This window comes from Sardina pilchardus, chromosome 2 (assembly GCF_963854185.1).
Source record: "Sardina pilchardus chromosome 2, fSarPil1.1, whole genome shotgun sequence".
Taxonomy (NCBI): Eukaryota; Metazoa; Chordata; class Actinopteri; order Clupeiformes; family Clupeidae; genus Sardina; species Sardina pilchardus.
Genome location: NC_084995.1, coordinates 21,302,961 through 21,320,327, shown reverse-complemented (window position 1 = coordinate 21,320,327; position 17,367 = coordinate 21,302,961). Strand labels below are relative to the sequence as shown.

Sequence of the window (17,367 nt, the reverse complement as noted above, 5' to 3'; positions counted from 1 at the left end):
ATAGTTGTAGCAAAGGACACATAGTATTGAGGTTTTTCGAGGTAATTTCACAGACATTGTGAGGGAATAGAATAAAATAGAATAGCTCTTTATTGTCATTGTCACAGGTACAATGACATCTAAAGCAGATGGTTAAAGCGGAGCTTTTTATATATATATGAAGGATCTTTGTCTAAAGTGCTTTCCCATCAGTGTATACTATTATAAATGTAAAAAATAGTAAATGACCAACAGTAAATCTTTTGAGTATATTGAAAATTATGCATTTAGTAACCTTAAGTTTGTGCCAGTAGGTAGATCCTACAGGATGGCAGCTGTGTGCTTCGGGGTGCTTTGTGTTCTTCAAGCAGCGCTAAATGTTTCCCTACGTCTCTTGTGTGAGTTCTCAGCACTGATACAGAAATCACAAATCTCCTACATTTAATCAAATAATAGATAGAAAAACACATGTGATATGATGACACCTTATGTTTTCAGACCACAGCAGGGTAGACATGCGTGATATCCATGATGAGTACTCAGTAAGTACAGAAAAAAACCTCTTACAGACAAGTCAACAATCATTATGGGAAAAGCACACTGAACTACAACAGGAATGTGATGAGCTTCAAAGGAAACTCTATACTCTGGGTGAGATATGTAATATCTGAGAGAGAACACAGTTGTGTATTCTTATATTCTAGAATTATTATATAATATATTGATGTTCTTATATTTTAGCATATAAGAATACACAACTGTGTTCTCTCTCACTCTCTCTATTTACAGTATCTCTCTTTCTCTTTCTCCCTCATGTATCTGTATGAATGTGTGTGTGTGTGTGTGTGTGTGTGTGTGTGTGTGTGTGTGTGTGTGTGTGTGTGTGTGTGTGTGTGTGTGTGTGTGTGTGTGTGTGTGTGTGTGTGTGTGTGTGTGTGTGTGTGTACAGAGAAGCTCCTTCAGCAAGGATGGAGTTACTTCAATGCTAGTGTTTACTTCCTCTCCTCTGAGAGAAAGAGCTGGAGCTCCAGCAGGAAGGAGTGCAGAGAGAGAGGTGCAGACCTGGTCATCATAAACAGCCGAGAGGAACAGGTATACAGTACTGCTAGCTGTGTGTGTGTGTGTGTGTGTGTGTGTGTGTGTGTGTGTGTGTGTGTGTGTGTGTGTGTGTGTGTGTGTGCGATCTTGCATTGGTTTACTTAAGGTTTTGATTTACATTGAACTCAATGAGCATGAAACCAGTATGTACTGTACAGTATGTGATAATATGGGGTTATTCTAATTCCAAAGGCCAAGGGAACTTAATCAGGGTGCATATCCTGGATCCATGAAATTACTGGCCTTTAAAAATGAAAATCTGTCTGCCTCTATGGAAATTTAACACATGGGGTTAACATAGGGGTTCCAATACTTATGACCCCTGTATTTTATTTGTATTTAAGGCATTAAGATCAATTTCCAAAAGATGATTTTATATTCTCTTAATAGTCAACTTTAGCATGTGTTGAAATACTTATGGAAGTAACTGAATATCCGTACAGCTAGTGCCTGCTTGCTTAAGATGATTGTGTACTTTGTCTTTTGAACAGGAATATCTAAGAAGATTTGGTGTGGATATCTGGATGGGTTTAACAGATGCAGATAGTGAGGGGGACTGGAGATGGGTAGACAATGAACCCTTGGTCACAGGGTAACACAAAAACCTCTAGCAATATGAAAACAAACATTTATTTCTCTGGTATTCAAAGTTGCACAGTAGTATTTCTCTTGCCTTACGAATGTAACATTGTTTCTATTTCAGGTACTGGATGAATGGTGAACCCAACAATGGTTTTGGACAGACAAATGAGAACTGTGCAGCCTTTAATTCTGTAGTACTCAACAGTTTGAACATTTGGTTTGATACACAATGCCACTTCACTTTCAACTGGGTTTGTGAGAGAAGGATTACTTTTTAGCCAATTTTTACAGCATACATATATCTAACAGCTAAAATATAAATGGAAGAAATAAACAAATAAAATACTGCTTAATGACAGCAAACACCATCAGCTTGTTGATGACAACTCTTCCTAGTTAAACTTTGTATTTTGTACAGTAACTACAATGTTATTGTTGTAAACCATGCATGCAGTTTTTCAGTATGAGAGAGTGAAAGAGAGAAAGAGAGAGAGAGAGAGAGAGAGCAGTATGGGCAGAGAGGAAGGTCAGTGGTCACCTAAGAGACACAGTAAAAGAAAAATACTGCTGTCAACAATACAAATAGTAAAAGGGAAAAACAAAAACAAAGGAATAGGTTATGGACGCAAAAGAAACAAAATATATTATAGGGAATAGTCAGGACTCAGAGCTCTGTTTGTCTTGAATATTTTTTCCTCCACCGCATACCCAAGAAAGATGCTTCGGTGGAGTCAGTAAAGATAATAGGTTTCTTTTACACATGTGCCTGTAGAGGGTGCTCTTACATCATGGTGTTTTCATGTCACTGTAAATATTAGAACAGTGACTCCAGTGGATTTAAGGTGAGGGGAAAAGTGTGGAATTAAATCAAGTTGATTCATTCATGTCCTGTCTGAAGATTTACTCCATCAGAGCCTGTTTCAACTAGGGTGACCACCTGTCCCGCTTTACGTTGTACTGTACAGCAATTTTACCCTTTGTCCCGCCTCACGCAAATTGAGCATCTGTCCCGCTTTTTCGTTCGACCCTGGCCAATTGAAAATAAATACACAGATACGCCCGCAGGCGTAGTGTTAACTTATGTCCAATAGTTCAAAGGAGAGCAATAAAATCGGTAGTCGATAGGCTGAGTCGTACGTCAATCAAACTGTTGCCTGGTGCACGTACGCATCCGCAACGTTGTCAAAGATCTCAAATTGGTGAGCGCGCTCCTCGGTCAGGTTAAGCAGCCATGGCCAGTGTGGCCACGAGAAAGAGAAGATGCACTTACAGCGAATGGACCGCAACATATACTCTTGGCAAAGACGGCGAAGCAGAGAGGGCATTTATTTGCGTTTTTCTCTGGGGCATGGTGAAGAATTCGATGTGAAGCGGCATGGTGCAAGTGAGTCCTACAAAACTAAAAAAAACACTCCGAGAGCACAGACCTAGGCCAACCGAAAACACAACCGCCTCCTGGATAACTCCCATTTAATCGTTTGTTCCGTGGGTCATTTCAGACCTTTCCTGAAAATCCCACCCTTAACTTTTTGAGTTATCTTGCGAACTTACAGACAGACAAACAAACAGACAAACAAGCCCCGATGAAAATAACCTCCTTGGCAGATAATAAAAACACATCAAAGAAACATGCAAATCATAAAAGATTCTGGTTTACCTATTTGCACTGAAATAGTTCAACTTTCTATGCAAGCCTCAGCTATAGACTATAGGCCTTATAGTTGGTTGAACTTAGGCTAGGTGGGTCTAATATTTTTTTTGTGTGTTTTAAGAATTTGATTCACTGAGTGCATTCTTTCAGCTGCATAATGCCTGGTCCCTTGGACAGCTGACAATTTTGATAGTCCCAATAAAGATGAGATGTTGCGAAATTAATGTTTTGTCTTTTAGCCTAGGTAGTGTCTTAATCTTATGTCGGTAGATAAAAAAAAATGTTGCTTAGTAAATTGGCAATATATCTTAAGTTTAAAGTTATTACGTCTGTCCCACATTGTCCCTCTTTACCATGCTACTTGTCCCACATTTTGTCTGACTAGAGGTGGTCACCCTAGTTTCAACGTGTGTTATCACATACAGAATAAGGCATTCGGAGAGATCCCTATGTGGTGGCCTGAGCTGGTAGTGGAGTAAGGCCTCTCCTCTTTGCTGTACAGTTTGCTTTGTACCACACTGTGCTTCTTTTTTTTTGTCCCATAACTTTGATTATTTTTGTTGCAAGAGCTCTCCATACAAGCCCCTATGGTTTGAAATCAGCTGTGAACAGCAGTTGATGGTGGTAGGCAAAAAAAAAGTCCTGTTCTAGAATGATTTTGGTATTCTGTTACTAGCTTTGCAGGTGAAGAACATTTTAAGGTTATTTTAGTCCACACAGTAACAGTTAGACAGGCATTAAGACATATAAACACACACAATATATCTTAATATGTTAGACAGTCAAGCTTATTTGAGTAGGTCATAAAGGCAAGGTAAACCTAAAATATCCCTTCATGCACAACACACGCTTTTGTGATAGCTGACATACGTAGCTGGACTGACCACAAGAGGAAGACGTGTGCTTTGAGGTTGGGCAGCAAGTAAACTGAAACGGAAACTGATTGTTTTTGCAGCAGCCCCCCTGGCTGTACTCCCTGGCTATGTTGGTTTGTCTTACAGCTGGTTTCATGTCTCGTTGTGGTGTCTTTTATTTCAGTGTGTTCCCAGTAGTCAGCTGCATAACAACAGCAGGAATATCATCAACTGTAGTCTACCAAGATCAAATACTGTATACTCATAATATAAATGAAGGCAATGCATTTTAAAAAGAACAAATGTGAAGCTTTGGGCTCTAGCTCTGTGGCACAATATGTTCAGGAATTCGGTATGCCCAATATTAATAGTTAAACTAGGATGGTTGCTGCTTTACAATTACTGTATTCATTACAATTTCATTACAACATTACAACTTGCTTGTTTAGTTTCACATAGGAAAAACCATGAAGAAAGTTCAGAGTCAGTATTTCCATTCCTCTTGCATTTCAGCCCTTGCATGTACTGTTGCCACAAAGGTGACTTCCTTCACTGACCAAAGCTATCAAGCACAATGGAAATGTCTCCTCCCCCACATGTGAAAGGCGAAAATAGATCTCAAAGTACCTCTGATGTTATACGGACTTAACCTTTCAGAACTCAGAATGGGGAAGCTCACAGGAATATCATGCAGGCTCCACAAAAAGAGGTTGAGGGACGGAGTGTACACTCTCAACACATAAGTAGAATTTATGTTCTTTCATTATACCCTTATTGCTGTAGCAATGAACACAATGGTTTCAGAGATACCATGATTCTAGTTTCGGATATCTTTAAAGTATATTGATGCATTTCCTCTACAAACATAATGTTTGTGTCAGTAGGTAGATCTACGTCAGTCACAAATCTCATTCAATTCCTCAAATAATAGACAGAAAACTAGTGATACTTAGGCTACATACTGTACTTGTGATACAATGACAATATGATGAATGAGGAAACAGAAGGTTCAGCCTTCTATTTTGCTATGTTTGTGTCATTTCTTTCTCATTTGTCTGGTATCATAAAAAATAGAAAAACACTCAGAGAGCGCAGACCTCCGCCATTGTTCTTCCCAGGTTGTCATACATTTGAACCTAAACTATTCAGATCGCCACCACGTGGCCATACCATGCCATTACACCACTAAGCTAAACACATAAACGCCTCCGGAATCCCGACGGAATTACAGATCACTCCCAAAATGTAATCGTTTCTTCCTTGGGCCATGTCCGAAAATTTCATCCATTAGCCTACTTTTTGAGTTATCTTGCTAACAAACAGACAAACAGACAGACAAACAGACAGTTGGAAGTAGCATTTGGAATTGCTGATCAATGTGATTGGTTAGACTGGATCAATGACTTCAAACTTACTGCTTAATGCAATTCAAGTGAACATTTCCCATTCGAGAGTTGAGTTCCCAGACTCTATTCACGTCTTAAAACAGTCAGCTGAGGCCAGGCTAAGAGCAAGCAAGCACCTACTGTATAAAAGACAGATTTAATTGAACTACAACTTTTTCATTTTCCATTGAAATAGACCTACAGTAAACACCTTTTGTACTGTGTTCTTCACCAAATACTAGGCAATACAGTACTTTCTCTAAATGTGCAAGCAACACATAACAGACATTGTATCTCTCATGGATAATGAATGATTGCTGATTGAAGAGTTATGCAATGGAGTTTCACACAAGTGTATTAGATATTCGATAGATAGATACAGTAGATAGATAGATAGATACTTCATTGATCCCCAAGGGGAAATTCAAGGTCCCAGCAGCTTGAGACACCACACACAATACTACAATGTAAACAGGATAAAATACTAAATACTAAAGATAAAGATATGCATGAGTGATGAGGTGTGTGTCAAGTTGGTAGCGCAAATACAGTAAGTCCAACAATGCAAGGTTAAAGTCTAGTGACCAGCAATAAATATGTACAGTAAAAAAATTTAGCATAGTATAACAGGCTGGCAACAACATGCAGGTAAAACATCCAGAGGAGCTTGCTGCAGACTTTGAGCCTCCTCAGGAAGTACAGCCTGCTCTGCCCTTTCTTGTAGAGTGCTTCAGTGTTGACTGACCAGTCCAGTTTATCGTCCAGATGTATGCCCAGGTACTTGACCCCCTCGAGGGTGACTGACAGCAGAGCAGGCTTAGACCTCCTCTAATCCACCACCATCTCCTTGGTCTTGGTCGTGTTCAGTTGTAGGTGATTGAGTTTGCACCATTGCACAAAGTCCTCCACCAGGCTCCTGTATTCCTCCTCCTGCTATTTAGACTGAAAATGTCATGTCCATCAATAGATTTTTTTTTTTGTAAATACACTAAAGAGAAATGTTTAAACTGCTATTGCAATTGGTCAAGTAACATTTCATTTTTTCACTGGGTGACTTCAAACGGGATGTTGTGGTCATGCACACAAAAACCCACATGCTAATTATATAGCCTACCTCACTCCTAGCCCTGTGCCATTGTGTCTGAAAGCAAATGATTTCCTGTTGTGTTCATCTAGGTATACATGTATTTAAAGTAGAACACCGCAAGTGATTGTGAAACAAATCTACTAAGACATGCCGAACAGGTCAAAACCTCATGGGGATACCAGAAGGAGAGGGGATTTATACATTGAGGAGATGGCCTCACAGAGAGACTTAAGACAACATTGTGGAAAAGGTAAGAGCATTCACACAGTCTCAAATAACGGAACTGCTACTGGCAGGGCCCACCCAATATTTTTGGATGGGCACTGGGCTGAGCTGTATTTTTTAAAACCCTTTTCAAGATCAAAACCACTCCCCAAGAATAAATAATGTAGAAGATATTATTCTTGATTTTTTTTATGGAACTATGTAGCCTACAATTCTATGATTGGCAACCAAAATGACAGCCATGTTGATGAAAAAAAAGACTATAATTTTATTAAGATCTGCTTTCTCTTGTCCTTTGCTGCTCACCACCCCAAAGCTTTCCCTCTGCGAAATATAAAATCATAGTCACTTGAGAGACACTACTCCAGAAAGACCCTTTATTATGCTACATATTTTCAGAGTGTGGTGGTGGTTGGCAAGAATGGGAGCTGTATTGCGCTGAAGCTTTGTATGAAGTGTTGCTCTTCTTGTGGTTGGCCCACCAATCATGGGTGGTATGCGAACATTCAAATAAAATCATGCTCCTAATGTCTGACAGATAAACATATTGAGTATTATATGTGCAGAGCTGATGTTAGATGCTAAAAGCAAATTGTTAATTAACACCACTTCAAATTCACAAATTGTACATCTAAATTTGGCATGTAAGAGATTTATTTCTGCTGTTGCTAACAACCTAGAATTATACTCTGTTCTCTGTTAAAACGTTCTGCACACAATTTTCACAGCACACCACATGTGCTAAAGTCCTGCGGGTTTTTTTTATATATATACCTGTGGTGATTTCTTTCTCCCTAACAGGATATGGTGGTGTCTACAAGCTGGCTGGTGTATGTTTTGGTGTACTGTCTATTCTGCAAGCAGCACTTAACGTCTCACTACGCCTTTACTGTGAGTGCTTTTGTTTTAGCTTTGGGGGCAATACTCATGTCATGTGGAAGACAGTGTTGGTCCTACCTCATCTTTCCCAGCTAGACTCTAAAATCCTTTAATGCTCCAACTGGCCAAGAGAAACTGTGTGGAATTAAACATTGAAACATTGATCTCTTACAGTTCACACCTGTGTAGTGACCAATACCAGCTGGAATGAAGACAACGAGTCGCTTATGGCTGCAACCAGCTACAACTACTTAACCACAGAGAGAGACCAGCTATTGGCCAACTTCACAAACCTGATGACAGAGAGAGACCAACTATTGGCCAATTTCACAAACCTGATGACAGAGAGAGACCAGCTATTGGCCAATTTCACAAACCTGATGACAGAGAGAGACCAACTACTGGCTAATTTCACAACCCTGATGACAGAGAGAGACAATCTTCAGAGAAATCTCTCTAAACTTGGTGAGTCACTTGTCAGAAAATATGATTATACCTCTATACCCTTGAGCCTTTATGACCTTTGTGTTGGGAGTATAGCTATTCTTTAATTCATAACTTATCATGGCAGTTTTCAGAGCCAACAGCCATTGTGTTAGCTGTTCATTCCAATTCTTCCAATTCCAATTCTTTCTACTGTATATCAGATTATATTAGATTCAACGCTATTGTGATTGTGCAGAGTACAAGTACAAAGATTAGAGACGTCATTTTATATTGATGAAGGTATTGAACTGTGTGTTTTTATCACATGGCCTTTTCTTTTCTTGGCTTTTATTAAACAGAAGCTGGCAGCGCTCATGGCTGGAAATATTTTAGCTCCAGCTTCTACTTCATCTCTTCTGAGCGCAGGACCTGGAAGGAGAGTAGGCATAACTGCAAAGAGAGGAGCGCCGATCTAGTGGTCATAAACAGCAGAGAGGAACAGGCAAGTGTGTGTGTGTGTGTGTGTGTGTGTGTGTGTGTGTTTGTGTGTGTGTGTGTGTGTGTGTCCTAAAATCCCCTAATGAATTTGTTGATATACATTTATTGCAAAGCTTTAGATGCATTTTTCTTTTTTTCCTCACAGAATTTTGTAGTTGACTTTGGGAGAAAAATGGGATACATTCTATGGATGGGAGCAACAGACCATGACAGAGAAGGATTTTGGCAATGGGTGGATGGCACTTTAGTCATTACTGGGTGAGAGCTTCGAGATATTAAACGTTTTTATTAGAAATATATACATATCATCAAAGGTATACACATCATCAATGAATATCAATTTAAATATATGATTCACAACATCCATACTTAATATATTACCAGCTGTGAGCAACAGTTTCAAGATAGCTGTTCCAATGGTTGCCTGTAGTTGTATTGAATGTTACTAATGTACTGTTCTTGATGATTTTGTTTTCAAGGTACTGGATGAATAACCGACCAGAAAACGGCTTAATGGGAGAGGATGAGGATTGTATCACTCTCCAGCCTGCCAAATATAACCCATTACAAACCTGGGCTGATGTCTCCTGTGACCTCAAACTTCACTGGATCTGTGAGAAAGTTGCACATCTTTAGCTGTTGTCCCAAATCCTATAACATAGGAACACGGATGAATACCCATAATGAAAAGCTATAGCCTACTGACCGTGTGCACCCATAGGAATATGCACTGTGTATTTTGAATCTTGAAATGTTTTTGTTGCTGTTTCACTGTCATCAAATACAACCCCAAATCAGAAATCAGATATAAAACAATATAATTATCTGCAAATCTCTTTAACTCGTATATAGTTGCAAAAAGGATACAGATAAGACATATCAAATGTTGAAAATGACAAATTTGACAATTTCATGGTAAATATGTTCATTTTGGATTCGATAGGCCTATGTTTCAAATTCATTCATGTTGGGATGGTGTAACCTGCGAACCGGAGTGGGCGTGCCATTCTGCTATTCAGATGGGAAAAGGCTAAAAGCATTTCCGTCCAAGTCGACTGTTGCCATGAGTAAACAAAATGAGTCAACTAGCATTGCACTGCAGATGTTGACTAGCATTTTAAACAGCTAATTTCAGCCGTATTTATGGGACAACTGTTCATATCATTCTCCTGTTTATGCACTCATTTTACTGTATCATCATCATGTGCTCATTTTACTAAATTGGCCACTGTTACAGTAATAAATGGTGTACTCATTTTATAGAAAATAGCACACAAGCACTTGTGTGTTTGTGTACGTGTGTGTGTGTGTGTGTGTGTGTGTGTTTGTGCGTATGAGTGTGCGTGCACGTGTGTGTGTGTGTGTGTGTACACACGCATGCGTATCTGTTTATTGACATAACAATAATACGGCACAGGGGACTTAAGTAATTCTGAGGCAACAGGAAAATCTCATATTTCCTTCACAATATGCTTAACCTGGGAAACCAGGCCTTTGGCCGTCACCACTGATATGGATATCCTTCCCTGAGGCCATTCCGTGGTATGAATGTCGCCTTTTCTCTCTTGTACATTGAAGTTCAATGTCTGACTTTGCTGGTTATTTTAAGGCTAATTAAATTACATTCAACAGGATGCACACAGTGTCTTAGAGGTTGGCATATATGGACTGGCGACTCATTGTAAACAATAGCTTCTTTCTTTGTGTGAGGGTACGTGTGGTTCCAACAAGCATTGTGATTTCTCACAAAAGGTGAACATGAGAAATTGTTCTGTGAAGTAATGGTCACTGCTAAACTTCAGTATCATCACAGAATCATCGAAAAAAAAATCCCTGAGAGATCAGTCTGAAACATCCAGGATAGATCTTGGCAGAAACCGACAGCCCTTCTCACATTGTCTAACAATGGAGAAAAGAGTAAGCCTATCTTTGAGAACATCTTGGTACAGTAGGAAAGCTGTACAAAGGCAACCTTCTGGCACAGTATAAATAGTGGGAGTGGCATTGCCATTACATAGATGTTTCATTAGAAAACACAAATGCCTCTCTGACAGTTGTAATAACATACTGACTTCCGTGGCGCTCAAAAAGTATTTCCGTACATATAAATTATTTAAATATAAAGGAATGCACATCTGTTAGAGCAACATATGTCAATGTGATGCAAATATCTGCATTTAAAAGGTACTGCTAGTGGAAATCAAACCAATGCCAAGACGTACTGTGGCACTCATATCCCTCAGGTCATTGGATCAACAGTGGCACAGCATCAGTTTAAATCATCAGTTTCATGTCATGATCTGGAGACACGTGAGCATGAAACCTTTTCAAAAGCCACTTATTCCAAACAAATGAGATCCCTCCCATATCTTTGAAGCGTCAACATAAAATAGGAGTATAAAAGGAACGTTTTTGGTGCTGTTGTTACCTTGCAGTCTTCATGAACCATAACTCCATAAAATATTGTTAAGGTAAGATACAGGCTTTGAAAGATTAGGATACTTGTAGTTTCACTGTGTGATAATGACTGCTTTTCATTACTGATAAGTTGCTTTTTACACAATGTAACAACAGCAGTGTATGGTTGTTCTGTTTACGTTGAACAGTATCAGAATATTTGCATAATCTAAAACAAAGCAGAAAACAGCAGTTATGATACATGTCTTCTGTTTTAATATGAACATAAATGTACCATGTACCATATTTAACTGTAAGGCCATGGCTCATTTTCAGCCTGGGAAATCCCACCCTTTTGGAATACATACAGTAAGCATATTTACCATTAGTCACTTGTACAGTACATCTATAATCTGAAAAACACCAGTGCGCCACCAAGTGAGCAGACAGTGGTCCATTGGCCATTGCTATCTGGGGACCACATGGGCCCAGTGTGGATGCTGTATGTACCAGCCTTTGCTAATGTTTCATAAGCTGAAACTGCTGATTGTGGAGGGTGGGTTAAAGCAGGTTGGTTTGTGCAACTGTAGTGTCTAGAACTGGGTCTGATAAACCATTTGCATGTGATATTGCACATCAACAACTATCTCAAACAGAAGCTCAATCACTCGCATAGGAACAGATAGTCACATTTCCTGTTTTGATGTCACTGTCAGAACTCACCATGGTCGCAGGAAGCATCCTCTGGCTCCTCGCTCTCTTCTCCACACAGAGAGGAGCTCTGGCCTTCGACATGTTCTCCAGAATGGAGATGACAGAGGAAGCCATCTTACAGACCACAGCAGACACCTGCAGGACTCTTGCTCAGCACACGGGAAAGGAATTCGTTCTACCTGTAAGATGTTTGTAGTCACTGTATTATTATTATTATTATTATTATTATTATTATTATTATTATTGATGCTTGTTTTAATTCCTAGATTATAACTGCTCTGCCTAAATTACCCTGTTGAATTATTTATCTAAGTCTGTTGAACAAAATAATTGAATAAATAGATAAACGTGGTCCTACAGAGCTTATTTATTCCATTAAATTTAGCGAATAATATTACCAAACGTATTCATTTCATTTATCTTATATCATAGCCAGGGCCGTTGTCAGCAGAGGCTTTGGTAAAGGCCTGTTCATCCTCAAAATCTGCCGTCAGCTTCCGAGCAGCCATCACTGAGATAATGAAAGGAAATGCTCGGGTGGATAGCCATCATCCGTTTGATGCTGAATACCACTTTAACAATGAGAGATTCCTGCTTGGGCGCAAGCTCATTACAAATGGTATCGCTGTGGTCAAGTCGAGCGTTAAGAGGAGCAACTTTGCAGCCGCAAGAGAGAAACTAGGAGAAGTTCTCCATATCCTACAGGCAAGTGTCTCTGACCGACAGAAACATAGAGAAACGAGGGACAAATAATGGAAGGAGTTCACACAAGACTTCATCCGGAGGCTGCAGAGCCTTACAGTATATTATAATGTAGTGAATGTGTACATTTGCTTTTCAGGACTTCTACAGTCACAGTAATTGGATCGAATTGGGAAACAAGTTGCCTTTCTCTGAACTTATAAGGCCTGACCTACCAATGGAAAATATTGCTGGTACTGTATGACCATGTTTGTGTGTCTGTGTTATAATTGGGTAAGTGCAGCACAGCTGGTAGAACTCATTTGTTGACTTGATCTGTTCTCAGATATCAGTACCCCGACATGCCGGGACTGTGAGGGCTATGATTGTGAGAACAACATCCTAGACAGTGTTCTCCAGGAACAGATGCTAACATCTGGATACTATGGCTCCAGTAAACCAGAAGGTAAAAATGGCTTGAAAGTTCATTTTCAAAGGGACTGTCTGGTCTGTTCTAGTGTAAATAAACTGCTGAGTTTATCATGCATATTCTAACTACACCATATGGGTGTCTCAACAAAAAGTGCACATGTATGTCCATGTGACACTTTTTGTTGAAAGAGAGGTTTCAAGGCACTCTGTTCAAGGCCTTTATGTGAAGCACATTGAATGACCTCTGTGTAAGAGAGAGCTATATAAATAAACTTGACTTGACGACACTCTCTGACTTGTCAATACTAATCCACACACATTTACAGTTGGCCGTGGGTGTTGGAATTTCTGTAAAGAACAACAACACAAAATCTGATCGTTGAGCTTTTGTGCTCTGAATGCATTCCTTTTGTCTGTGAGGTTCACAGAGACACAAACTGTTTTATCAGTGCAGGGATCTCCAGCATTGCACATTGGATATCATTCCATGTCAAATCAGAATGAAAATGGCTTCTGTTTGTGTACAATATTGATATATATTTTATTAAATTCCAGTGTGTTAATATATTTCTTTTATCCTTGATTTGTTATATTTTTTGTTTACTAAAAAAGTATTATTACAGTCTGCCAAAACGTAGTATGATGATAGACAGACACAGTCTCAGTATAACTGGACCATTGTACTGCATGCCCATTGGTTTTACATAAGGCCCTATACCTTATGTGATATTCAGGGTCTCATAAACTCATGTTTTGCACCCACATGGCAACGCGTCTCAGCAGAGACCTGTCACCAGTGTAGTCAATCACATTGGTCACTGCAAGCATGTATTTTAAGAGAAAAACTTTAGTCAAAACTCAAAAGATGTCATTGTTACTCAGTAACATAAAAAGCTTTGTGAATAGCTCCATGCAAGATTGCAAAGATTAAGGGCAAAACAGATTGTGTTCTCTGCAGGAACTCTTCTCTGCACACACTCTTAAAACGAATGTGTTGTATACAACACACTGACACTGTGTTGTCCCTATCTGGACACAGAGATGGGTTAAAAACAACATAAGTTGTGTTATATTTTCAACACAAGTTGTGCTATTTTCAACACAGGTTGTGTTATTTCCAACACATATCGTGTAACAAATAACAAAAGCAATGTGTTGGACACAACACAAACTTTGTTGTCCTTACCTATAAACACATCAATTTGTTATTACTAACACATCCTTTTGAGAGTGCACACACACACACACACACACACACACACACACACACACACACACCTACACACACACACACACACACACACACACACACACACACACACACACACACACACACACACACACACACACACACACACACACACACACACACACACACACACACACACACACACACACACAGATTTAGTCCTTCCAATGTTGACTCTATGGCTACGGTCATGTATTAAGTGCAGTATTCTGATGTTTGACAGGAAAATGTAATCATAAAGAACCACAAGGTGGAATCAGCAAAGTTAGCCTGGATTCCCATCACGGACACCTTCACACAGAGGCTGCGGCCGTGGCCACAGCCGCCTCCGTAGACCTGCTACAGGACATCCGGGGAGCAGCCGGGGACACTGGGTTTCTACGGTATGGGAGGAAATTATATCATATTGTTTGGAGAGTAGAATTGGGTCATGTCTCTGCCATGATCTCTGCCATGGGTCATGTCTCTGCATGGGTCATGTCTCTGCATTCCCAAAGTCATGAAATATTCATAAGAAATTGTATGGGCCTACAGTCATCAATGATGGTGAAAAAACAATGGACAGCATATGCTCATTCAGAAGTGAAGCAACCGAAACTAAAGTATGACAAATAACTTGTTGGCAGACTCAGGTGATTTTCTGAATCATTTACTTTGCAGTATCTCCCAACTTTGGCCTCATTTAGTCAGAACATAAGTGCACATGCCCTTTAGAAAGTTCCTATGAAGCAAAGTTATACTCTGAAGCAGCACAATTATAACTTAAAGAAGACAAAATTACAATAGAGACACTTCACACTTGTATGTGCTTAACCTGGGGGATATATCCAGGCACACAGCGCAAAGTGGCAAAACATATTTCAGGCTACTTCCTGCATTCTCAGCATCACCATGCCGTCTCCACCCCTTCCTGGTCTCATAGGCTAATGAGGATAGGCCAGTCCGACTCCCCACTCTGCTTTGTGATCGACACCACTGGGAGCATGGGTGATGACATCAGTATAGTGAGTCAGACTGCCTCCATGATCATTGACAGCAAGAGGAGGACTCCTGATGAGCCACCTACATACATTCTGGTCCCATTCAATGACCCAGGTACTACAATACTATAGCAATGGTCAGAGTTGGGACACAAAATCATCCTTGTACATTTGTACACTTATAGGATATTCAGATGTGTGTGTCTGTGTGTGCATGAGTGGCTGGTGTTGCGGCTATGTCTAATTTGTGTATTGGCCATCTCTCTTATTTGAACTCTTTACCAAGATTTTGGACCTCTGTTTATGACTACTGACGCAGAGGAATTTAAGAGTCGCATTGGTAACCTTTCGGCAGTTGGAGGTGGAGATTACCCTGAAATGTCTCTATCAGCACTTGAGGTATTGGCACTGAGAACGTTGGTCATTATAATAACAATTAAGAAAACAATTAGATGTGATTAACCTGATGCTGTGGAGAACACAGAGGTCCAACACTAAAGCAGGAGTAGAGTTGTCCTGAGTTGGTCAACATTCCCAGATTCCACTAAATATTTGTATCCCTCTGCATCTAATAGCTGGCCTTCACTGGCACGCCTTCCCACTCAGAAATCTTTGTTTTTACGGATGCTTCTGCCAAAGACATTGCACTGAAGAATACAGTCCTGGCCCTGATAGAGTGGTCTAAATCAACAGTGAGTATGAGCCCTCAGGTCATAAAATGCACACCATTCAGCCATCATGAATTCCACCAGTATACCTCAAAGCCATCACACTGACATACTGATCTCCTCTGTTCGCTTCTTCTTTTCTTCCTGAGGTCAATTTCTTGCTGACCAATTCCTTGGCAATGCTAGGACGAAGGAGTGATAATGGGCAGCAACAGTCTCAATACCCAGATTTAACTTCGAGTGGGCAAGAGGAGTTTCCGTACCCACATTTATCCACTGATGGGCAAGAACCGTTTCAATACCAAGATTTACCTATCGATGGGCAAGAGCCATTTCAATTCCCACATTTACCTATCGATGGGCAAGAGCCATTTCAGTACCAAGATTTACCTATCGATGGGCAGGACCACCTTGACTACCCCGACTTATCCAGGAGTATTTCCAACCCTGTGAACCGGCACTACCAGGACCTGGCCCAGGCATCTGGTGGACTCGCTATAGAGGTCACCAAGGCATTTCTGTCTCAGGCCACAAGCATCCTTACTGATGCATCCAGCTCTGCTCTGGTATGTTAGAATTTCATCTATGTTGCTGCCAACATCAATTATCAAATATCAAATACTTGAAGTATATTTTGGGGGGCTTTTCACCTTTATTGCGATAGGACAGAAAAGAGACTGACAGGGGAGAGAGAGATGGGGTGGGATCGGGAAGCGAACTGGGTTGGACTCGAACCTGGGTCCCCATGGGCACATGCACCCAAATGCTGTATGGCTGTCGCAGCCACAGCAGAATTAGTCAAATGTCATGCAATAATTAGTATGGACTGAGAATGCTGTCTTAAGAAAAGTGTAATTTAGTTGATGTGACTGACATGACTTACAAGGCAATGCTTTTAATACATATTCATCAATCAAGTTGATGAATCAAGTTTCAAGAGCAAAAAGGTGAATTTCTTTTTTACTTTTGCTCTCTATCACAGGTGACTCTACTTCAAGTTTCGAGGGACCCAGGAATGTCAGAGCAATTATCCTTCTTTGTAGATAGCCCGTTAAGAAACCTTACCATCTATGTTACAGGACAGTCTCTTGCATTTACCATCACTAGTGCAACAGGTAAGAGGAACACACATTTTCGATTAACTCAGACATTCTATGTTTCGTGAGTAAAATGAATTAGTGTGCTGACTGTAGTTTCAAATGGTTTTCAAAGGTGCCGTTCAGACCGACACTGAAGAAACAGGTGCACTGGGTATCATCAATAGGGTGGGAAATTTCTACACAGTCTACATCAACACGCATGTCCAAAAGGGATTGTGGTTCATCAATGTACTTTCCATACAACCCTACACAGTGAAAGTTGTTGGTAAGACCACAATTTTATCATGAGTTTCACGAGTCTCATTTTATCACTGAGTTTCATTAGTTTGATTTCTTGAGCTGCATGAGCTCAGCGTTTATGTCGAGTCATTTTAAGCATAATTTAGATCACTCATTAGCTAGACCTCGATCATGTCTGTAATCCAATATTTCCTAACCACAATGAATACGGTGAAACCAGTATAATGAGTCATGATACCAGG

General features: G+C 40.1%; 3 protein-coding genes across 3 annotated transcripts; all 3 read left to right on the top strand.

The window, feature by feature from the left end:
* The first annotated feature begins 494 nt into the window (after positions 1-494).
* On the top strand, positions 495-6,746 carry LOC134098494 (CD209 antigen-like protein E). The gene is made up of 5 exons (XM_062551553.1): positions 495-630; positions 929-1,071; positions 1,569-1,669; positions 1,781-1,853; positions 6,726-6,746. The coding sequence occupies exons 1-5, from the start codon at positions 495-497 to the stop codon at positions 6,744-6,746; spliced, it is 474 nt and encodes a 157-aa protein (XP_062407537.1).
* LOC134101480 (CD209 antigen-like protein C) lies at positions 2,911-9,885 on the top strand. Its single transcript, XM_062555201.1, has 7 exons — positions 2,911-3,043; positions 6,726-6,886; positions 7,663-7,752; positions 7,915-8,205; positions 8,526-8,668; positions 8,810-8,922; positions 9,144-9,885. Exons 2-7 carry the CDS (start codon positions 6,784-6,786, stop codon positions 9,298-9,300), a joined length of 897 nt encoding a protein of 298 aa, XP_062411185.1. The 5' UTR covers positions 2,911-3,043; positions 6,726-6,783; the 3' UTR covers positions 9,301-9,885.
* A 1,900-nt stretch (positions 9,886-11,785) lies between these two features.
* Positions 11,786-17,173, top strand: LOC134098488 (uncharacterized). The gene is made up of 9 exons (XM_062551542.1): positions 11,786-11,963; positions 12,803-12,922; positions 14,361-14,520; positions 15,060-15,232; positions 15,404-15,516; positions 15,693-15,809; positions 15,935-16,351; positions 16,768-16,900; positions 16,998-17,173. The coding sequence occupies exons 1-9, from the start codon at positions 11,786-11,788 to the stop codon at positions 17,171-17,173; spliced, it is 1,587 nt and encodes a 528-aa protein (XP_062407526.1).
* The last annotated feature ends 194 nt before the right edge of the window (positions 17,174-17,367 follow it).